General features: G+C 33.8%; 1 protein-coding gene across 1 annotated transcript in view; it reads right to left on the bottom strand.

Annotated features, from left to right (window-relative positions):
* The window catches only part of dpr10 (defective proboscis extension response 10), a 799,057-nt gene that overhangs the window by 755,969 nt on the left and 17,287 nt on the right, over positions 1-25,801 (bottom strand). The window contains exon 2 of the mRNA XM_075304411.1: positions 3,518-5,437. Within this exon, the coding sequence (XP_075160526.1) occupies positions 3,518-3,554 (37 nt within the window). The 5' untranslated portion in view covers positions 3,555-5,437. The remainder of the gene's footprint in view (positions 1-3,517; positions 5,438-25,801) is intronic.

Below are 25,801 nucleotides of genomic sequence, written 5' to 3'. Positions count from 1 at the left end.
CGAGATTTGTTTTTGGAGCCTTTTGGAGGAGCGAATTTCATCCGAGTCAGTTGAAATTTGGTACATTGTGCTAGTATATGGCCGTTAACAACCATACGTAACTAGGTCTATATCCGTCTATAGTTATATATAGCCCTCAGAAAAATCGATCCCAATCACACAAAAATTGGTCCATATCAAGTTCATAATTCTATATATCCCCGATATAAGCGACCCCCATATTTCAATTCTGGCTCTCTATGTACCGTGCAAAAGTCCATGTCGATTCGTAATTATTTGTAGACTTACCTATACTTAATTTTTATACCCTGCTTCACACTGTGGAACAGGGTATTATAAGTTAGTGCATATGTTTGCAACACCCAGAAGGAGACGAGATAGACACATGGTGTCTTTGGCAAAAATGCTCAGGGTGGGCTCTTGAGTCGATATAGCGATGTCCGTCTGTCCGTGAACACATTTTTGTAATCAAAAGTATGTGTTTTGGCCCAGAATAGATCCCTATTGATTTTGGAAGAAATCGGTTCAGATTTAGATATAGCTCCCATATATATCTTTCGCCCGATACGGTCACAGAAGCCAGAGTTTTACCCCAATTTGGTTGAAATCTTGCACAGGGAGTAGAATTAGCATTGTAGCTATGCGTGCCAAATTTTGTTAAAATCGGTTCAGAGTTAGATATAGCTCCCATATATAGCTTTCGCCCGATTTACACTCATATGACCACAGAGGGCAATTTTTTGCTCCGATTTAGTTGAAATTTTGCACAGCGAGTAGAATTAGCATTGTAGCTATGCGTGCCAAATTTGGTTGAAATCGGTTCAGATTTAGATATATCTCCTATATATAGCTTTCGCCCGATTTACACTCATATGACCACAGAGGCCAATTTTTAACTCCGATTTAGTTGAAATTTTGCACAGGGAGTAGAATTAGCATTGTAGCTATGCGTGCCAAATTTGGTTGAAATCGGTTCATATAGCTCCCATATATATGTTTTTCTGATTTCGACAAAAATGGTCAAAATACCAACATTTGCCTTGTAAAATCGCCACTGCTTAGTCGAAAAGTTGTTAAAATGACTCTAATTTTCCTAAACTTCTAATACATATATATCGAGCGATAAATCATAAATAAACTTTTTCGAAGCTTCCTTAAAATTGCTTCAGATTTAAACGTTTCCCATATTTTTTTTACTAACATTGTGTTCCACCCTAGTGCATTAGCCGACTTAAATTTTGAGTCTATAGATTTTGTAGAAGTCTATCAAATTCTGTCCAGATCGAGTGATATTTAAATGTATGTATTTGGGACAAACCTTTATATATAGCCCCCAACACATTTGACGGATGTGATATGGTATCGAAAATTTAGATCTACAAAGTGGTGCAGGGTATAATATAGTCGCCCCGCCCGACTTTAGACTTTCCTTACTTGTTATTTTTTATACCCACCACCATAGAATGGTGACGGGGGTATAATAAGTTTGTCATTCCGTTTGTAACGCATCGAAATATCGATTTCCGACTATATAAAGTATATATATATTCTTGATCAGGGAGAAATTCTAAGACGATATAACGATGTCCGTCTGTCTGTCTGTCTGTCTGTTGTAATCACGCTACAGTCTTCAATAATGAAGCAATCGTGCTGAAATTTTGCACAAACTCGTCTTTTGTCTGCGGGCAGGTCAAGTTCGAAGATGGGCTGTATCGGTCCAGGTTTTGATATAGTCCCCATATAAACCGACCTCCCGATTTGGGGTCTTGGGCTTATAGAAACCGTAGTTTTTATCCAATTTGCCTGAAATTTGAAATCTGAAGGTATTTTGTGACCGTAAAGAGGTGTGCCAAAAATAGTTAGTATCGGTCTACGTTTTGGCATAGCCCCCATATAGACCGATCTCCCGATTTTACTTCTTGGGCTTATAGAAAACGCAGTTTTTATTCAATTTACCTGAAATTGGAAATCTAGAGGTATTGTAGGACCACAACTACGTGTGCCAAAAATTGTGAGTATTGGTCCATATTTTGGTATAGCCCCATATAGACCCATCTCCCGATTTTACTTCTTTGGCTTATAGAAATCGCAGTTTTTATTCAATTTACCGGAAATAGGAAATCTAGAGGTATTGTAGGACCACAAATACGTGTGCCAAAAATTGTGAGTATCGGTCCATATTTTGGTATAGCCCCCATATAAACCGATCTCCCGATTTTACTTCTTGGGCTTATAGAAACCGCAGTTTTTATTCAATTTACCTAAAAATGGAAATCTAGAGGTATTTTAGGACCACAAATACGTGTGCCAAAAATTGTGAGTATCGGTCCATATTTTGGTATAGCCCCCATAAAGACCCATCTCCCGATTTTACTTCTTTGGCTTATAGAAATCGCAGTTTTAATTCGATTTACCGGAAATTGGAAATCGAGAGGTATTGTAGGACCACAAATACGTGTGCCAAAAATTGTGAGTATCGGTCCATGTTTTGGTATGTTCCCCATATAAAACGACCTCCCGATTTGGGGTCTTGGGCTTATAGAAACCGTAGTTTTTATCCAATTTGTCTGAAATTGGAAATCTAGAGGTATTTTAGGACCATAAAGAAGTGTGCCGAAAATGGTGAGGATCGGTCCATATTTTGGTATAGCCCCCATATAGACCGATTTCCCGATTTTACTTCTTGGGCTTCTAGAATCCGAAGTTTTTATCCTATTTGCCTGAAATTGGAAATCTAGAGGTATTTTCGGGTCATAAAGAGGTGTGCCGAAAACGGTGACTATCGGTCCATATTTTAGTATAGCCCCCATAAGAACGATCTCCCGATTTAACTCCTTGGGTTTCTAGAAACCGTAGTTTTTATCTGATTTGCCTGAAATTGTAAATATTCTGGTATTTGTTCACAAAAACGTGTATCGGATTAGGTTTTTATAGGTCCATTTGTTAATGCCTCCATATAGACCGACTTCACTTCTTGAGGGTGTAGAAGGCGCACTGCTGATGAAAATTGCTTGAAACTCAATGTAAAATTTCCAGATTTTACTTCTACAGATTTAAGATTTCAAATGAAGACGTTATTTTATAATTTTCTTGCACACTTACAAGAGATGTTAATGATTCCTCTAAAACTCAAACAAAAATGGTTCTTATAAATTCAGAATCTGATATAGTCCTCATGGATGAAATCTTTAAATTTATCTTCGGGAAGTGTCCTCAACTCCTCAAGCCCTCCTGAAATTTCAAAGGAAACCCTAATATTTGGTTCATGGTGGTGGGTATTTAAGATTCGGCCCGGCCGAACTTACTGCTGTATATACTTGTTTCTATTTTTATTGTTGATATTTATTGGCATTTTACAAATCACACTTTGTGACAAACTATCTATAAACACATCGAATATAATTGGCAAATATTAATTTGCTCTCTCTCTCTCTCTCTAAAATTCAGATTATCATGGGATATATGCTATATATTTATGGATAAATGATATGTCGAATATATTCGTATACTTACTTACTTGTCATATAGAAAAATAATGTGAGAAATGCAATCATGTTGACAGCTTCTGTGTTGATGAAGTTTGCCTGAGCTTATTTCAGTTAATTTCAGTTGAATTTTCGCCGCAATGCAGGATTCACGGGCTCGTATGTGGGTCGTACGGGATGGATAGGTAGATACACCAGGCAAATGTTAAGCAAACAAATATGTGGTGTGTATGTATAAAAGTTACGTAGGTATGTATAAATGTCTGTGCCACGTATTCTATCTAGAAATTCATGTGTTCATATGTAAATTTATTGTTGTGCACAGGCTACTACTACAACCACCACTAAATAGCAACTTTTTCCATATAAGTTTATGTAGAATTATGGCCGTATATATATATATGGGGGTGAACGTTAATTTTCACGCCGAAAAAACCGAATACCTTTCATGTTTGCCTGGCATTTTCATAGAAAACGAAGAATTTTGGCCAAAAACGTAAAGTTTGAAGCCAAAGCCAATGATGAAAACAACATTAACTCATGGATAGATGCCTTTGCTATTGCTGGTAGATGGCTACCAATGATGGGTTGGCCTAATGTGGCGTGTCGTATGCTAAGAGCTACGCTGTTTAGGGCTAGGGTAGCTCTTATACCATTCCGTCAATCACCTCCAGGCGACGATGTATAAGTCGCGTATTACAACCACCTCTATGGTGGAGAGCTAGAATTGTGTTTTTGTTTTTTTCGTTGCTTGTGTGTGGGAGAGGGGCTGGGCGAGATGGTTTACTTGTGTGGTCTATAACGTGTTTCGTCTTTCGTTACTTCAGCCCTCCAGATACTGCTTTGTTTGCCTTAACATGCTGACTTTTTCTAGGTTGTATGCCTGCAGCTGAATGTTCAATATGCGGAAGCAAAGCCAAAGACACGACAGTTCAGTGGCTCGTGGATATTCAATACTGGCAGAACATTAACCTTTGCATGCCCTATCATTACCACATAGAATCCACAGGGACACTAGTCAAAGTAGGTGCTTTGATTGTTAATGCTATACTGTGCCCTACTGTTGTGATATGAACGAAGTTGCCGGGTTCACTAAAACGTTGAATCGTTATTGCCTCTCGTTGGTGGTAAGGTTAAAAAGCCATTACCAATTTAATCGATATGAATTATTTGTTATTCGAGAAAATCACTTTAGAGTTCTGGTAATATTTTCGTTTGCTTACTAAGGGTTATAGATACTGGCTTAATGTTATAATTGTTGGTTATATTTGATCGGCGGATTGATTTGTTTGTTTTTGGTGTTTTCAATTAACTCTCATTCAATGGTAATTGTTGGCATATCCTTTTGTCAATTTTCATGGCTATTGTTGTCGAAATTGTTTTGATTTTTTTTCAGATTTTTGTTGGCTCTTTTCCTGTATTATTGACATATTAAAATCAATTAACCATACTCTGCATTTTGCTATGGAGATTTTCCGTTGTTTTTTTTTTTACTCTTCGTTGCAATTTTATCCCATTGACTTTTTAATTAATTTTCTTTTTATTCCAATTTGCTGTAGATCATCCACTATAGCTTCGAGCAAATTCAATAATTTTAGCATTATAAATGTTATTTATATTAAATTTATATAGTCTGACGCTAGCAGCAGATAATTCAATAATTCTCGCTGTCAGTTTTCAATAAGGTCATATTGTATACATATATGTGTGGCATTTCCACCGAAGAGTACAATAATGTGAGACTTTTAATGATTTCCATGGCCACTATTAATCAATTTAAATTTATTGCTTATTTTTTTACTACTATTATTATCATTATATTTTTTCCCCCATATATTAACGCTCAGGCTTCGCGGAAAGTTTTAATTACTTTCCTCTGGAAATCATTTGTCCATATAACCGTAAGTAATTGCTATCAAATTTATTCCATTCGTAATATTTTTTTGTTTGTTCTGAAAGTAAAGGGAGAAAAAGACGACATTGTTAAAGAGTGTTATGATGTTATATATTAAACTACATTTTGATAATTATGCTGGAATAAAACTTTATTTCAACTAGGATGTGGTGCGTATACGTATTCTAGCTACAAAAGGCTTATTTGCATAAAGTATACGATCTGGGGCCAAATCACCGCAGTCGAAATCGAGTACTTCGTCGTGGTAATGTAGTTTACGCGGATCACCGAAGTCGTTATCGAATTTTTTCTACTCGAAGTTGAACACGATAGGTACCATGCTATCGAAAACGAAGTATGTAATGATTTTTGAGCAGAAAAAAGGTAAACAAAAAGAAACAAGTTGGTGAAAATGGAAGTATTATTTATATATTTTGGCAAAATACAGTAGCCGCTTCAAAAAAAAAACTCATTTTTTCAAGAAAATATTTAAAAGCTTCTTTTGACAGACGAAAGCGTCTTTTAAATTTATGGATGTTAAAAACACAATTAGTTAAAAGCACTCACTTCAAAATAGAATCACTTATAGGCAATGTACTTCAGACAATGCTAAACGACTGATTTTGTCTCGAATATTTTTCCTTATTTATGCCACTTTGTACTCATCCTCTCAATCCGAAGACGAGGAAAACAAAAACACATGGATTCATAATAATTTTTACACATATACAGTTGAAGCTCGGTTTAACGAACGATATATTGTCAGACCATTTCGTTATTTAGAAATATTCGTTAAATCGAACGGGAATAATAAATGTTAAATTTTATTGAAAATCCTAGTTTTTTTTACCAGATGAGTAAAAATTCAGAAGCATGTGGCAAAATTAAACTACAGAGGCATTTAAAAAAATATTAAAATATTCGCTGTCTCAGGAGAGCCTGTATACACCCATGCGAATATTCGCCTCGATGTGTGCGTGATGGGAAAGGCGTGAGTAGTGTTCACAGTAACATCTTCCTAAAATGTCCAACATACACCATTACTCTGCTGCTGCTGTCGGCATAGATGTACTCTCAACGCTAGATTACAGTATCGGCCGAACACCAAGAAAGTTTTTCAGCGGTAATTTATCCCTCTATGTAATTATGCTGATATTCCTGTGCATTTCATAGTTTCTGTTCTGCTATAAGAAGGAGGTTCTTTGTCATTGAGATAAATATACAATCGGGAAGCACTCATTAATAAGAGAAAAATTCACCACCTTTCCACTTGCGATCCTACGAAAATTTGGTGCATATTGCCACCTATCACAGGACTAGTACCAGTGCTCCAGTTTGTCGCAGGTTTTAAATTTGCATATAATTTATTGATTTATATTCTCTACTGATTTTAAAATCTTATTGGATCTAGACATTTACCAATGGGTCAGCCTATTCCAAATTTGTTCCTTCCTGGTGCAATTGGGATGCGCAAAATAATACCGGTTCCTAAGGGTTTGTCTCAGACTGGTTAATAAGGACCTGTCTAGTCCTACTAAGTTTTCCTAGGTCATGTCCTTTGGAATGAGTCCAAGCCGTGTCCTACAGTGTAAATGTACACCGTCAATGACAAACCCGTGTTAAAATGGTCGGTCCCGTCCATACGTTTCGACCAGGCCTGGGACTGGTCCATTAACATCAGGGAGTAGTCCTGTACCGGTTCTGGGGTATATCCATTTTCCGTAGCGGAGCTGTCTCTCTATCTAACCTAAGTTTATCTAGTTACCCGGCCATTGAATTTGTGTTTCCAAACATTTGATGGAATCTATATATCTTGGGAATGCCGTACTTTGTGGACATTTCCGAAGGACTTAAGCCACTCTCACAATCGTGAAATATTGCTGATGTTTTGTTGTCAATTTTTTTTAAGATTAAAAGTGTTTTCGTTAAATCGAACGTAAATTTTGCTCAGCCGTTCGTTATATAGAATACTCAATGTTAGGAATTTGGAGGTTCGTTAAATTTGATTTTCGCTAAATGGGATATTCGTTAAACAGAGCTTCGACTGTACATATTTTGATCACAAAAAGTTTTGAAATCATCTTTTGCTTCCAATTTCTTATTACCATATGTTTACAGCAATGTAAAAAAAGTAGTAGACAAAATAAATTACGATCGAATGCGGTGATCCAAAATTTTACAGCGATCGAAATGTTTCTCGATACGAAACAGAACTCGATGACGAATGCGGTGATTTGGCCCCTGGTAAACTATAAAACGATATAAATATCTCGGCAAAAAAATAGAGCTTACAAAACATGTAGTTTGTGATACGAAAGTAGTACAAACTTGGATCATCCCCAATGAATTTTACATGGCTTTGCCTGGGGAGATTCCAGGGCTATCATTCGGGATCGATTTTTAAAAATTCCGGGATTTGGGATTTCAAAATATAGAATCCCGGGATTTTCTGGGATTCCGAAATTTTCGGAATTCTTTAAATATTTCAAGTAATAACAATCTAGAGCTCCAAAAAATTGTAAACCAAATAAGTTTAATTCAATTTCATTAAAAAAAGTATATACGTAGAAACTTCTTCAAAAGACTGTCATCCACAATCGAATTACTTGGGTTGCGGTAACACTTGCCGTCTTCTAACTTGTAAGTTAATCCATACGGGGTATATATTAAACAAAAATAGCGGATTAAATACGTATATAATTCAGTTTGACAAAATTTTCTATAGAAACAAAATTTTGGCAAAAATTTTCTATAGAAACAAAATTTTGCCAAAAATTTCTATAGAAATAAAATTTTAACAGAAATTTTTAGAGAAAACAAATTTTGACAAAATTTTCTATAGAAAACCAATTTTTACAAAAATTTCTATAGAAATAAAGTTTTGAAAAAAAAAATAATCTATAAAAATAAAACTTTGACAAAATCTTCTATAGAAATAAAATTTTGACAAAATTTTCTATAGAAATAAAATTTTGACAAAATTTTCTATAGAAATAAAATTTTGACAAAATTTTCTATAGAAATAAAATTTTGACAAAATTTTCTATAGAAATAAAATTTTGACAAAATTTTCTATAGAAATAAAATTTTGACAAAAGTTTCTATAGAAATAAAATTTTGACAAAAATTTCTATAGAAATAAAATTTTGACAAATTTATCTATAGAAATAAAACGTTGACAAAATTTTCTATAGAAATAAAACGTTGACAAAATTTTCTATAGAAATAAAATTTTGACAAAAATTTCTATAGAAATAAAATTTTGACAAAATTTTCTATAGAAACAACATTTTGACAAAAATTTCTATAGAAATAAAATTTTAACAAATTTATCTAAAGAAATAAAATTTTGACAAAATTTTCTATAGAAATAAAATTTTGACGAAATTTTCTATAGAAATAAAATATTGACAAAATTTTCTATAGAAATAAAATGCTGATAAAATTTTCTTTATTTATTTATTTATATATTTACAATCATAATGACCTCCGGAACCTCTTAGAGGACCAAAATTTATCCGATTCGGTTGAAAATTGGTACATTGCGCTAGGCCGCTAACAATCATGCCAAACTTGGTCCAAATCGGTTTATAGTTATATAAATTAAATTTGAAAATTTTGTCAAAATTTTATTTCTATAAAAATAGTCAAAATTTTATTTCTATAGAAAATTTTGTCAAAATTTTATTTCTGTAGAAAATTTTGTCAAAATTTTATTTTTATAGAAATTTTTGCCAAAATTTTGTTTCTATAGAAAATTTTGTCAACATTTTATTTCTATAGATAATTTTGTCAAAATTTTATTTCTATAGAATTTTTTGTGAAAATGTTGTTTCTATAGAAAATTTTGTCAAAGTTTTATTTCTTTATAAATTTTTGTCAAAATTTTATTTCTATAGAAAAATTTGTCAAAATTTTATTTCTATAGACAATTTTGTCAGAATTTTATTTCTGTAGAAAATTTTGTCAAAATGTCATTTATATAGAACATTTATGAAGAATTTCATAGTTGGAGATGAATATTTTGCAAAATCTTCCAAAACATCAAGAACTCTACCAATCTACCAATTGGTAAAAAATCTGTCACTTTTGGTAGACTCGTGTTCAAAATTGTACAGAGCCCCCATATAAAGCCTAACTTACAATTTAGAAGATGATGTTAAGAAGTTTTAAGATACCATGCTAGCGGCAAGTGTTACCGCAACCCAAGTAATTCGATTGCGTATGAGTCTTTAGTACAAGTTTCTATGCAATCCATGGTGGAGGGTACACTGAAAAAAACATCATGCCCGCTTCCAAAGATTTTGTCTATACTTTAAAAAATTTGGTATTGATACCCAGCCAAAGAAGCGGAGAATACAAGTAAGGATACTTTTAAGATACAATTCTCTTTTAAATTTGGGTTTTGCGCACTTTCGTCTAGGAAGCAAATTTTAATGTTTGCCTTTCTTAGCTTTTTTTCTTCATATGCTTTCAAAGTCCTTTAAAAACGAGTTAACAAGTTAATTTTACAAATTAAGACTCGACTTCCAGTAGAAATTATGCTATGTTTCAAGTAAAAAACCTCTTTAAAATAAAGTTTTGAAAAACATGTCCTATATTTGAACGATTTTTATACCCTCCACCATAGGATGGGGGGTATTTTAACTTTGTCATTGTCATTGTAACGCATCGAAATATTGCTCTAAGACCCAATAAAGTATATATATTCGTGGTGAAATTATCAGTCGATCTAAGCATGTCAGTCCGTCTGTTGAAATCACGCTAACTTCCGAACGAAACAAGCTATCGACTTGAAACTTGGCAAAAGTAGTTGTTATTGATGAAGGTCGGATGGTATTGCAAATGGGTCATATCGGGCCACTTTTACGTATAGCCCCCATATAAACCGACGCTCAGATTTTGATTGCGGAGCCTCTAAGAAACGCAAATTTCATCCGATCCGGCTGAAATTTGGTACATGATGTTAGTATATGGTCTCTAACAACCATGCAAAAATTTGTCCACATCGGTCCATAATTATATATAGCCCCCATATAAACTGATCCCCCGATTTGGCTTGCAGAGCCTCTAAGAGAAACAAATTTCATCCTATGCGGCTGAAATTTGATACATGGTGTTAGTATATGGTCTCTAACAACCATGCAAAAATTGGCCTACATCGGTCCATAATTATATATAGCCCCCATATAAACCGATCCCCAGATTTGACCTCCGGAGCCTCATGAATGAGTAAATTTCATCCGATCCTGCTGAAATTTGGTACATAGTGTTAGTATATGATCTCTAACAATCTTGCAAAATTGGACCATATTGGTCCATAATTATATATTGCCCCCATATAAACCGATCCCCAGATTTTGCTTGCGGAGCCCCTAACAGAAGCGAATTTCATCCGATCCGGCTGAAATTTGTACATGGTGTTAGTATGTGGTCTTCAAAGAACCATCCGATCCTGCTGAAATTTGGTACATGGTGTTAGTATATGGTCTCTAACAACCATGCAAAAATTGGTCCACATCGGTTCTTAATTATATATAGCCCCCATATAAACCGATCCCCAGATTTGACCTCATGGATGAGCAAAAACCATCCTATTCGGTTGAATTTGGTACGTGGTGTTAGTACACGCAAAAAAATAATTCTTTCCTCCTTAACGAAATTTTAGACAAACAAAGTTCGTTTCTCATTTGATTTTCGTTGAAAGGAAGTGTATTTGGAAGAAAAGTATATACTTTTTGTGATAAACGTTTATTCCTTTCCAGGATGTAAAAACAATTTCATAAAGACTAACTCATAAAAATTTTTTCTGGCTAATTGCATTTCTCCTCACATCTTTCTCACTTCCACCAAGTTTTTTAGTTCTTAGCACCTTTTTCTGTAATACAAACAATGTAGAAGAAATTATAAGATTTTATAAATTTTTAAAATTTTTTTACCTTTCGCCTGGACGGAGAATCGAACCGCGGACCATGCAATTTGTAAGCCAACACACTATCCACTGAGCTATGTAGCCGTTATTGTCATCAATAGACAATTACCCATATAAGTTATATTTATATAGCATAGCTTGCGGCGCACACGAGCCGATTAAACAAAGTTTATTTCACAGAAAAATACATTTAGTTGGGCACCATGGATCAGTGGTTGCTACGTCTGACTTGCATGCCAAGGGTCGTGGGTTCGATCCCTGCTTCGACCAAAGTTTTTTTTTGCTTTTTTTTTTACATATATTCCAGATATGTTAGGAAGATTCCGAAAATATGTTCAGCATTCCATGGTAGTATATTAAATTTTCAACTGTAAAGTGTGCCTTATTAAAGACCTAAAGTCAAAAAAGAACAGTGTTTGATATAAACGAAATGGACTGTGTTGTTGTTTCAAAAATAACTTTTTTTATTGAAAAAATAAAAATTTTGTAACAAACTAATTTTTTTGGTGATAAAAGTTTAAAATTTTCGTAGCAATTCAAAAAACTCTAACAAAAGAAAAACGTTTTCGGTACACGTTTTCCAAACGTTTTTTTTTCTTTGCGTGTATATGGTCTCTAACAACCATGCATGGTTTGGTCCATATCGGTCCATAATTATATATAGCCCCCATATAAACCGATCCCCAGATTTGACCTACGGAGACCCTTGGAAGAGCAAAATTCACCCGATCCGGTTGAAATTTGGTATGTGGTGTTAGTATATGGTCTCTAACAACCATGCAAAAATTGGTCCATGTCGGTCTTAATTATATATAACCCCCATTCTAACCGATCCCCAGATTTGACCTCCGGAGCTCTTGGAGGAGGAAAATTCATCCGATACGGTTGAAATTTTGTACGTGGTGAAATTTGGTACATTTGCTTTGTAGTCAAGATGCAAAAAGACAACAAATTTAATAATAATTTCATTAAATTTAAAGAATGAATTAAGAAAGTCAAGTTGACTTAAGCCAAAACATTATTTTTTTTCAATGTTATGATATCCCTTTTTAAGTCAAATCACTTAATTATAAGGACAATACGACTTCATTGAAAAGTTTGCCGACTTTTGGACAAGGAAAAAAACTTTATATTAGAGAAATGCGTCTTCTATGCTAAGCAAAATTTGCATTCGTATTTTAAAGACATGAAATCTTTGACCTCACGACAATATATTTTCAGTGCACATAAGGTTCGGCCTGGCCGAACTTACGGCTGTATATTCTTGTTTTCTATCCTTATAGCCCTGTAGTTGTATGTTTTTTGTTTTTCCAAAATATGTAAATAAAGTGGCAATATAAAGCAATGTGGGTACTGTACTATTCTCTAAGAAGGAGGAAGAGCGGAACGATTTTTTTTCCTCCGGAGTGGAGTGAAAAAATGTGCTGGCCCGGATCCCTGTTTTATTGTGAGTGTGTGAGACTTAACTAGAGTATCCGCAAGTAATTCAGTTTTTTAGTATCAGATATTACTTTCACACCAATGTGCTTTAGTTCTGAAATTTTTTTTATTAATTTTTCCTCCCAAAAAGCGTCTTATTCTGCATAACTTTTTATCGCCGGGTTTTAGGTTTTGTCCATTTCTTATTTCTATCTTTATTAATTTTCTTGTTAATTTCATGAGTCCAATATGTAAAATATTTGAGACATTTTTAAAAAAGGAAAATTTCATTGGGCTGTGGAGAATTTAAAAAAATAATAAATTTTAACTACAAAAAATTTATTGTAATAAAAATAAGTTAAACTTATCGATCGTTAGTTCAACTACGAACTTTTTTCACTGTGTGACCTATCACAATATTTTCCCCATTCCTCTTAACTTAAGCATTTTCCGCTCTCTGGCTAGCCGTTTTCATTTAGCATCAATACAATACATTATCATTACAAGCATTTAAAGTAAATAGAAACGTCATGGCAATTGCATAGTCATTATGCCTTTCTTCAGAAATATCATCATAGTTGTGGCTCAAGGACGTGTTGAGTTTATCATACTGGGAGTAAATGGCAGCATTGTACAAAATTTTTTGTAAATATTTTATGGGACGCAATTGTTTGTAACTTTCATAAATAAAATCAAGTAACGAAAGGTTACATATGAAATGTACATGTATTTTCTCAGAAACATAAAGTCGAACATGAACGTTTTTAACTTCGTGTTGAAAGGAATTTAAGTGTTTCGAAAAACCTTAAAATTGTAAACATACACTGAAAGTAGAGTTCTCCTTTCTGAGGAACGAAATTTTAGACAAACAAATTTTTCTTTTAACGTTAAGAAAATTTCTTTACAAACAAAAAAAAAAAAAAAAAAAAAAAAAAATATATATATATATATATATATATATATATATATATATATATATATATATATATATATATATATATATATATATATATATATATATATATATATATATATATATATATATATATATATATATATATATATATATATATATATATATATATATATATATATATATATATATATATATATATATATAAAAGACAATCGTTGAATCGTTTGCTATAAATTCTGGTTTATTTTCTCTTACAGAAAATACTTTACATTAAATAAGATTTTCGTTTGTCTAAAATTTCGCTCCGGAGGAAAGTATTTTTTCTTTGGGTTTAGTTGCTATAGATTCGGAAAGGATGCACAATTGGTAAATAGTTGAAAAAAAGTTTTATCGGTTCTAAAAATGTTGTCTTTACCCTAATGATTTTGGTATTTATTCCGAGCCAAAGAAACAGAGAATTCATATAGGGATACATTTAAACACTCAATTCTCTTTTAAATTTGGATACTACTTGGTACTCAGAACGTTGTGAAATAAGAGCGCTGTTTGTGTTGTTTACAGCTGCTTAAAAGGTTTATCTCGTGAACATTTTCGTGGGATTAGTTTTTACAACGTTCGACATGGATTAACTCAGCAATAGTACATCGGTGAACTTAATTTAATTTTTGGCGATGAAGCTGCGTCAATGTCCACACCCTCAAAAAAAAATAGCTTATGTAACATACGAGGGCAGTGCGGAAACTTCTTAGCCTAGCACAAAAAGCGCGATATAAACAGAAAAATGTTAAGTGTTTTGGAAACTTCCATCTCTGTTATGAACACATGTTAAATTTTGTTTCGATCAGGCAACTCCTTCATATAGAAACAGGTGTTCAAAAAATATGCATCCGCAATTTTTGTACAATGGAAAAATTAGAAATGCGTGCTGTCATTAAATATTTACATAAAAAAGGTTTATCGGGACAAGAAATTCATAATGATATGGTGAATGTGTTAGGTGAAAGAAAGTGAAAAATTGGATTGCTGAATTTAAACGTGGTCGTACAAGCATTGAAGATGAACCACGTAGTGGACGTCCACAAACAGCAACAACAACAGAAATTGTAGCCAAAGTGCATATGTTAGGTTAGGTTAGGTTATGTGGCAGCCCGATGTATCAGGCTCACTTAGACTATTCAGTCCATTGTGATACCACAGTGGTGAACTTCTCTGTTATCACTGAGTCCTGCCCGATTCCATGTTAAGCTCAATAACAATGGACCTCCTTTTTATAGCCGAGTCCGAACGGCGTTCCACATTGCAGTGAAACCACTTAGAGAAGCTTTGAAACCCTCAGAAATGTCACCAGCATTACTGAGGTGGGATAATCCACCGCGGAAAAACTTTTTGGTTTTCGGTCGTAGCAGGAATCGAACCCACGACCTTGTGTATGCAAGGCGGGCATGCTAACCATTGCACCACGGTGGCTCCCTAAGTGCATGATATGGTATTAAATGATCGACGAATAAAAGTGCGTGAAATTGCTAATATCATGGGCAGCTCAAATGGGTGCCGCATTTGTTAAGAGTCGATCAAAAACGGATAAGAATGAACATTTCTCAAGCTTGTTTGGATTGTTTTAAGCGAAGTAAAAAGGCTTTTAAGCGCCGTTTCATAACTGTTGATGAGACATGGATCCACCACTATACACCAGAGACAAAAGAACAATCCAAACAATGGACTGAAGCTGGAGGAAGTGTCCCAAAGAAGGCAAAAAAATTCAATAGGCTGGTAAGGTTATGCAAAAGGGTAAAACAATAAATTCAGAGTACTATTGCAACCTTTTGAATCAATTAAATGTACAAATTCGAGAAAAACGTCCTGGCTTACAACACAAAAAAAATAATTTTTCATCAAGACAACGCACCAGCGCACAAGAGTGTATTAACAATGGCTAAAACCAACGAATTAAAGTACGAGTTGCTTGACCACCCACCTTATTCTTCTGATTTAGCTCCCAGTGACTTTTACTCGTTCCCAAATCAAAAAAAAAAATCCTTGCTGGCAAGCGTTTTACCTCAAATGAAGATGCAATTACAGTTCTAAACCACTATTTTGAAGACCTTGAGGAAAACTATTTTAATCAAGGGATAGAATTGCTAGAAAAGTGTTGGAAGTTTCAGGAGATTATATTGAAAAATAAAAATATTTTTGAAAAACTAACTATTCTCTTTCATTGATAGGCTAAGAAGTTTCCGAACCGCCCTCGTATACTCCAAAATAGAGGTGTGCACGTGACACGAAATTGTTGTGACACGCGTGAATCACATTGATCTCTTATCACTGAGTGATGCCCGATTCCATGTTAAGCTCAATGACAAGAGACCTCCCTTGTATAGCCGAGTCCGAACGGCTTTCCACATTGCAGTGAAACCACTTAGAGAAGCTTTGAAAGCCTCAAAAATGCCACCAGCATTACTGAGGTGGGATAATCCACCGCTGAAAAACTTTTTTGGTGTTCGGTCTAAGTAGGAATCGAACCCACGATCTTGTGTATGCAAGGCGGACACGGTGACTTCCGTGGTGCAATGCAGATTTCAGATTTCACATCAAGGCATTATTACATAATTTTCTTGCACACTTGCACGAGATGTTTATGATTCCTCTAAAACTCAATCAAAATTGGTTCTTATTAATCCAGAATCTGATCGAGTATTCATAGGTAGTACAGTAGAAGCTCTGTTTAACCCTTTCACTACCGAAATAAACCTAATGTTAAAAACTTTAATTTTTCTTCTGTTTTTACTTGTACTAGCAGGATGTAGAACAAAAATTGCCATTTGGAAAACCTACCTCAATTACTTCGAGAGCTATATGAGCTTGTTCTGAAAACTTGATTTTTGAATTGTGACCAAATGGCCTCACGAAAATAAGCGCTATTTGACCTATAATATCCTTCAAAGTGTGAGAAAAAATATACAAAAGAAACCGAAAAAGTATCAGCTATAGTTTTTGTATGAATGTCCATTTACTGGAAACATACAGCAGAAAAATTGTCTCAAATTTTCGCACTTTTCGTTTATTTCTAAAGAAGTTTATAAAAATGTATTTTAGTCCTCACCAATATTGAAAATATTTATAGCTTATTTAGATTAAAGCCTCTACTTTAAAATAGCATCGAGAAATAAATCAAAATTAAGTGGGAAAATAGAATTTGGTGTCTTTTTCGAATGTCCTTCCAAGTGGACATTGGTAGTGAAAGGGTTAACGAATGTCCCATTTAGCGAAAATCCAATTTAACGAACGTCCAAATTCTTAACATTGAGTATTCTAAATAACGAACGGTTAAACAAAATTTAAGTTCGATTTAGCGGAAATGCTTTTAATCTCAACAAAATAAATAACAAAAAACAGCAGCTGGACTACACAAATTTTTTATATTTAGTAAATATTATTTATTTTCCAATTTGTAGGTTTTTGAATTTTCGGGCAAATTTGATTTTCAATTTGGTTTCAGATTACAGCGAAGAACTATAGATTTTGATGAAAATCATATTTTATAAAACTGCGCTAAGATGTTTTAAATGCAACAAACTTGATTTCTTAGAATTCGGTCCACATTTTAACAAAAAATGCAAAACTTTCTCAAAAGAATTTCCAAGTCAACTGACCAGGTTCAAATTCCCCCGGGGGTGAATTTTTAATTTTATTTTCATTATTTTTATACCCTCCATCATAGGATGGGGGTATATTAACTTTGTCATTCCGTTTGTAACACATCGAAATATTGCTCTAAGACCCCATAAAGTATATATATTCTGGGTCGTGGTGAAATTCTGAGTTGATCTAAGCATGTCCGTCCGTCCGTCTGTTGAAATCACGCTAACTTCCGAACGAAACAAGCTATCGACTTGAAACTTGGCACAAGTAGTTGTTATCGATGTAGGTCGGATGGTATTGAAAATGGGCCATATCGGTCCACTTTTACGTATAGCCCCCATATAAAGGGACCATCAGATTTGGCTTGTGGAGCCTCTAACAGAAGCATATATCATCCAATCCGGCTGAAATTTGGTACATGGTGTTTGTATATGGTCTCTAACAACCATGCAAAAATTGGTTCACATCGGTCCATAATTATATATAGCCCCCATATAAACCGATCCTCAGATTTGGCTTGCGGAGCCTAAAAGAGAAGCAAATTTCATCCGATCCGCCTGAAATTTGGTACATGGTGTTGTTATATGGTCTCTAACAACCATGCAAAAATTAGTTCACATCGGTCCATAATTATATATAGCCCTCATATAAACAGATCCCCAGATTTGGCTTGCGGAGCCTCAAAGAGAAGAAAATTTCATCCGATCCGGCTGAAATTTGGTACATGATGTTGGTATATGGTCTCTAACAACCATGCAAAAATTGGTCCATATCGGTCCTTAATTATATATAGCCCCATATAAACCGATCCCCAGATTTGGCTTGTGGAGCCTCTAAGAGAAGCATATTGCATCCGATCCGGCTGAAATTTGGTACATGGTGCTGGTATATGGTCTCTAACAACCGTGCAAAAATTGGTCCACATCGGTCCATAATTATATATAGCCCCCATATAAACCGATCCCCAGATTTGGCTTGCGGAGCCTAAAAGAGAAGCAAATTTCATCCGATCCGCCTGAAATTTAGTACATGGTGTTGGTATATGGTCTCTAACAACCATGCAAAAATTGGTCCACATCGGTCCATAATTATATATAGCCCCCATATAAACCGATCCCCAGATTTGGCTTGCGGAGCCTCAAAGAGAAGAAAATTTCATCCGATCCGGCTGAAATTTGGTACATGATGTTGGTATATGGTCTCTAACAACCATGCAAAAATTGGTCCATATCGGTCCTTAATTATATATAGCCCCCATATAAACCGATCCCCAGATTTGGCTTGTAGAGCCTTTAAGAGAAGCATATTGCATCCGATCCGGCTGAAATTTGGTACATGGTATTGGTATATGGTCTCTAACAACCGTGCAAAAATTGGTCCACATCGGTCCATAATTATATATAGCGCCCATATAAACCGATCCCCAGATTTGGGTTGCGGTGCCTCAAAGAGAAACAAATTTCATCCGATCTGGTTGTAATTTGGAACATGGTGTTAGTATATGATCTTTAACAACCGTGCCACAATTGGTCCATATCGGTCCATAATTATATATAGCCCCCATATAAAACGTTCTCCAGATTTGACCTCCGGAGCCTCTTCGAGGAGCAAAATTCATCCGATCCGGCTAAAATTAGGAACGTGGTGTTAGTATGGTCGCTAACAACCATACCAAAATTGGTCCAATCACACAAAAATTGGTCCATATCGGTTCATAATCATGGTTGCCACTAGAGCCAAAAATAATCTACCAAAATTTTATTTCTATAGAAAATTTTGTCAAAATTTTATTTCTAGAGAAAATTTTGTTAAAATTTTATTCGGTTCATAATAAAATTTTCATCATTGTCAAAATTTTATTTCAATAGAAAATTTTTTCAAAATTTTATTTCTATAGAAAATTTTGTTCAAATTTTATTCGGTTCATAATCATGGTTGCCACTCGAGCCAAAAATAATCTACCAAGATTTTTTTTCTATAGAAAATTTTGTCAAAAGTTTATTTCTATAGAAAATTTTGTTAAAATTTTATTTCTGTAGAAATTTTTGTCAAAATTGTCTTTCTATCGTAAATTTTGTCAAAATTTTTATTTCTATAGAAAATTTTGTGAAAATTTTATTTCTATAGAAAATTTTGTTAAAATTTTATTTCTGTAGAAAATTTTGTCAAAATTGTATGTCTACTTTGTCAAACTGAATTATATACGTATTGGATCGATCTTTTTTGATCCCATGTATGGACTTACATACAATTTATAAGATGGTGTTAGGAGGTTTTAAGATACCTTGCCATCGGCAAGCGTTACCGCAACTTAAGTAATTCGATTGTGGATGGCAGTGTTTAGAAGAAGTTTCTACGCAATCCATGATGGAGGGTACATAAGCTTCGGCCTGGCCGAACTTACGGCCGTATATACTTGTTATTTTTGATTAATTTTCTATTGCTATTTTTCCGAAATTTCATATTGTGTAAAACTTTAATTTTGACTTTAAACGTATTTTCTACGATTGGTCCAACGACGCCCATCGAATGTTTGAAAAAAAAAGTATATACAGCCGTAAGTTCGGCCAGGCCGAAGCTTATGTACCCTCCACCATGGATTGCGTAGAAACTTCTACTGAAGCCGAGTGCAAAGTATCTTAAAACATCCTAACACCGTAATATATACCACATAGTCCATACGTAGTATATATTAAACTAAAAAAGGCCGATTAAATACGTATATAATTAAGTTTAAAGTTTCTATAAGTCTTGACAAAATAAAATTTTGACAAAATTTTCTATAAAAGTAAAATCTTGACAAAATTTTCTATAGAAAAAAAATTTGGAAAAAAAATTCTATAGAAATAACATTTTGACAAAATTGTCTATAGAAATAAAATTTTGACAAAATTTTCTATAGAAATAAAATTTTGACAAAATTTTCTATGGAAATAAAATTTTGTCAAAATTTTCTATAGAAACGGTTTATATGGGGGCTATATATAATTATCGACCGATATGGACCAATTCTTGCGTGTTTGTTAGAGACCACATTCTAACACCATGTTCCAAATTTCAACCGGATCGGATGAATTTTGCTCCTCCAAGTGGCTCCGGAGGACAAATCTGGGGATCGATTTATATGGGGGCTATATATAATTATGGACCGATATGGACCAATTCTTGCATGGTCATTAGAGAACATATACCAACACCATGTACCAAATTTCAGCCGGATCGGATGAAATTTGCTTCTCTTATAGCAATCGCAAGCCAAATTTGGGGGTCCGTTTATATGGGGGCTATACGTTAAAGTGGAGCGTTATGGACCAATTTTTGCATGGTTGTTTGAGACCATATACCAACACCATGTACCATATTTCAGCCGGATCGGACGAAATATGCTTCTGTTAGAGGCTCCACAAGCCAAATCTGAGGGTCCCTTTATATGGGGGCTATACGTAAAAGTGGACCGATATGGCCCAGAATATATATACTTTATGTGGTCTTAGATCAATATTTCGATGTGTTACAAACGAAATGACAAAGTTAATATACCCCCATCCTTGGTGGAGGGTATAAAAATTAGTTCCTGGGATGCTCTTAAAAAGAAACGTTTGTAGAACAAGTGGGTATGTTAAATAACTTTTTTTAGAAACACACTTTTATCTCAAATATAGTTCAAGGCCGTTTTTTATTAAAGCCAAGTCAAATTACAATCCAATATTAATTTGAAGTGCTTTCGATTAATGGAAATATGCCTCTAAGGATTCTCGTGTTAATTTGCCTTTAGCTTTTGGCATCCCTAACTACCATGACCAGCCAAAGCAAGTGGCTTTATTCGTAAATAAATCAAAAGAAAAGCGTAGGAAAAGTTTTAATAGCTTTGAATAAAATGGTTTTATTGGAAAATTTACACACAAACGTCGATGACTCTGCTGCTGTCGCCCTTCCGCCACAACTGCTGATTTTTGTTGTTTTTTTTTTATTGGCGACTTTCTCTTGTTTTCATGTTTTTGTGAAATTGAACTAATTATAGGAGCAGAGAATGACCGAAGAGCTCACATCCATCAATTATCGATAATAAATGTATAAATAATTTCCGTTGTGAATCAAATAAATGATCCTATTTTTTGGAAAAGTATTACAACTCCAATTACGGCCAAACAATGACCTACGTGTGGGTCTACATACAAATATTTAGAAAATGTTCTTCTATTGTTTATATCCTAATTTTCTATGCAATTGAAAGCACAATGAATTCTGGCAATAAAACAAATTATTTAGGTGAAAACGGTGTTCAACGTTAAATATGCTTCCATCATTATTAAGATGTCTATATACATTGAAAAAAAAAATATATTCACGTGGAAGTAAAGATGACGTAACCTATATAATAGGATGCACATTTTACACAATATTAACGACAATTTTTATACCATCTACCATAGGATGGGGGTACATTAACTTTGTCATTCCGTTTGTAACACATCGAAATATTGCTCTAAGACCCCATAAAGTATATATATTCTGGGTCATGGTGAAATTCTGAGTCAATCTAAGCATGTCCGTCCGTCCGGCTGTTGAAATCACGCTAACTTCTGAACGAAACAAGCTATCGACTTGAAACCTGGCACAAGTAGTTGTTATTGATGTAGGTCGGATGGTATTGCAAATGGGCCAGATGTGGTCTCTAACAATTATGCAAAAATTGGTCCATATCGGTCCATAATTATATATATAGCCTCCATATAAACCGATCCCCAGATTTGACCTCCGGAGCCCCTTGAAAGAGCAAAATTCATCCGATCCGGTTGAAATTTGGTACATTTCGCTAGTGTATTGGTTGTACCAAGCCAAAATTTGTCGGTATCGATCTATATCCCCCAAATAAACCCATCCCCAATAACAGAGAAATTACGATTGCCACTCGAGCCAAAAATAATCTACCACAATTTTATTGCCATAGAAAATTTTGTCAACATTTTATGTCTTTAGGAAATTTTGTCAAAAATTTATTTCTATAGAAAATTTTGTCAAATTTTTATTTCTATAGAAAATTTTGTCAAAATTTTATTTCTATAGAAAATTTTGTCAGAATTTTATTTCTATAGAAAATTTTGTCAAAATTTTATTTCTATAGAAAATTTTGTCAGAATTTTATTTCTGTAGAAAATTTTGTCAAAATATTATTTCTATAAAATTTATGAAGCATTTCATAATTGAGGAGGAATATTTTGCAAAATCTTCAAAAACATCACAGAAAAGTCACGATTGCCACTCGAGCCAAAAATAATCTACCAAAATTTAATTGCCATAGAAAATTTTGTCAAAATTTTATATTTCTGTAGAAAATTTTTTCAAAATTTTATTTCTATAGAAAAATATGTCAAAATTTATTTCTATAAAAAATTTTGTCAGAATTTTATTTCTGTAGAAAATTTTGTCCAAATGTTATTTCTATAGAAAATTTATGAAGCATTTCATAGTTGGAGAGGAATATTTTGCAAAATCTTCCAAAACATCAAGAATTCTACCAATCTACCAAACAGTAAAAAATCTGTAATTTTTCGTAGACTCGTGTTCATAATTGTATATAGCCCCCATATAAAGCGACCCCGATATTTCCATTCGTAATTATTTCTTCCCTATATATACAGGTCAAGAACTGAATATATACGTATTTAATCGACCTTTCTTTTGTCTACTATATATTCCGCATGGACTAACTTACAATTCAGAAGCTGATGTTAAGAAGTTTTAAGATGCCTTGCCATTGGCCGCAACCCAAGTAATTTAATTGTGGATGACCGTCTTTTGTAGAAGTTTCTACGCAATCCATGGTGAAGGGTACATAAGATTCGGCCTGGTCGAAGATAAAAACGCTTCAATTATACGCTAGGATATATTTTGAGGATTTTGCATCTTTGATTTAAAGTGTATTTGGAATTAAGAAAACTTTTTTTACTTTGAAGAGAGAAAGAAAATTCGCTAAATGAGATCTGTGTTTTAGTTTTAATTTTATTGATCCTAGATTTAAAGCCTATAGGTCGCTAAAAAATTTATATATTTTAATGAAGCCGTATCTATTGCTCGGAATCATTACAAAAATCCTTAAGAAGGTCAAAATCCTTTAATCCAAGTAAAAGTTTTTTTTTGTTTTTTTTTTTTTTTTAGTGTAGAGAAACGATATTTCTTTTGTTTCTTCATTCATCTAAAAAAGGTTAACTAAACATTCAGTTGCAAAGAAACTTCTAATAAAACGAAATTTCCAATTTATTTCGCTTCATTAATAATAATTAATACAAATTGGTCAAGTAAAAAATATCCCAAAATTGCCTAATAAGACAAATTGGTCATACTGTTGTGATATAGCAAAATATAAAATAAAATATTAAGCGCTTAATGATGAGCAGAAAATGGATTAGAATTTCGTGTTCGTTTCTATTTGAAAGTAAAGCTATAAAATCCTGATTTTTCATGTTAGAACAAAAAAAATATTTTGTACACAGTAAAAAATATCACCAAAATATTTCTAATAAACCTCAATTGTTTAACTCATTTAATAGAACTAAATAAATAATTGTATCAATTAAAAAACTGATTGAGTTTTCCAATCGACATCAATTAATCTTTTGATTGAATCAATTAAAAAATTAATTGATCAATGAAATTTTTAATTAAATTAATTAAAACTTTAAAACTCATTTTTATAATATCAACACTGCTTGTGTATCCACACATCGGTCCATATTTATATATAGCCCCCAAATAAATCGATCCCCAGATTTGGTTTGCGGAGCCTCAAAGAGAAGCCAATTTCATCCGATCCGGCTGAAATTTGGTGCATGGTGTTGGTATATGGCCTCTAACAACCATGCAAAAATTGGTCCACATCGGTTCATAATTATATATAGCCCCCATATAAACCGATCCCCAGATTTGGCTTGGGGAGCCTCTAAGAGAAGCAAATTGCATCCAATTCGGTTGAAATTTGGTACGTGGTGTTAGTATAGGGTCTCTAACAACCATGCCAGAATTGGTTCCAATAGCTCCATAATTATATATAGCCCCCATATAAACCGATCCCAAGATTTGACTTGCGGGGCCCCTAAGAGAAGCAAATTTCATCCGATTCTGTTGAAATTTGGTACGTGATGTTAGTAACATATATGGTCGTGATGTTAGTAACATGCAAAAATTGGTCCATATCGGTTCATAATTATATATATCCCCATATAAACCGATCCCCAGATTTGACCTCCGGAACATTTCGCTAGTGTATGGCCGATACCAACCATGCCAAAATTGGTCCGTATCGATCTATATTATATATAGCCACCAAATAAATCGATCCCAACCACAGGAAAATCACGATTGCCACTCGAGCCAAAAATAAAATTTTATTGCCATAGAAAATTTGTCAAAATTTTATTTCTATAGAAAATTTTGTCAAAATTTTATTTCTATAGAAAATTTTGTCAACATATTGTGTCTTTAGGAAATGTTGTCAAAATTTTGTTATATGTTGTTATATGCTGGCAAATTTGTTTAGGCAGTAGCCGACTATCAAACCCTTTTTCGGGAGGTTCAAGTGTAGTTCACGTTGGGTTGAGTGAATTACCCGAATTTATTCTGATAATTGGTTGATAGTTTTGCTGCAAGTAGAGGATGCTGATGAGGAATGTGGTAATTCCGAAACAGCTGTACATCCAACCATCTTGCAGTCTATAGGGCTTTGCCCAAATAAAGTTGACAAGCATACTTTTCCTCTGTTGGTTAAGCTACACTTGTAGTTTAGTCAATGCATGGCTTTAAGCTGAGATCAAAAAAAAAAACAATAACGAATGAAGAGAAGCCAACAATAACAAACAAAACGAATGAATATAGAGGAAGCACGCTCAAAAACAAACCCAGCCAAATACATACAAATCGATGAAATTTTGTCAAAATTTTATATCTACAGAAAATTTTGTCAAAATTTTATTTCTATAGAAAATTTTGTCAAAATTTTATTTCCATAGAAAACTTATGAAGCATTTCATAGTTGGAGAGGGATGTTTTGCAAAATCTTCCAAAACATCAAGAATTCTACCAGAATCGTGTTCATAATTGTATATAGCCCCCATATTTCAATTCTGGCTCTATAATTACCGCACAAAAGTTCATATCGGTTCGTAATTATTTCTTCCCTATTTATACCGGCAAAGAACTGAATATATACGGATATAATTGCCCTTTCTTTTGTCTACTATATATCTCGCATGGACTAACTTACAATTTAGAAGATGATGTTAAGAAGTTTTAAGATACCTTGCCATCGGCCGCAACCCAAGTAATTTAATTGTGGATGACCGTCTTTAGTAGAAGTTTCTACGCAATCCATGATGGAAGGTACATAAGATTCGGCCTGGCCGAACTTACGACCAGACAACTGACTTATACTATCTACATCAACATCTGGGGATCAGACACTTTCTTAATAAGGAAAATATGCAAGTAGTGAATTAAACTCCTTATATGAATATATCCTA

The sequence above is a fragment of the Haematobia irritans genome, chromosome 4 (genome assembly GCF_050003625.1).
Source record: "Haematobia irritans isolate KBUSLIRL chromosome 4, ASM5000362v1, whole genome shotgun sequence".
NCBI lineage: Eukaryota > Metazoa > Arthropoda > Insecta > Diptera > Muscidae > Haematobia > Haematobia irritans.
Note: the sequence above shows the minus strand (reverse complement) of the source record. Positions and strands in the feature narration are given on the sequence as shown.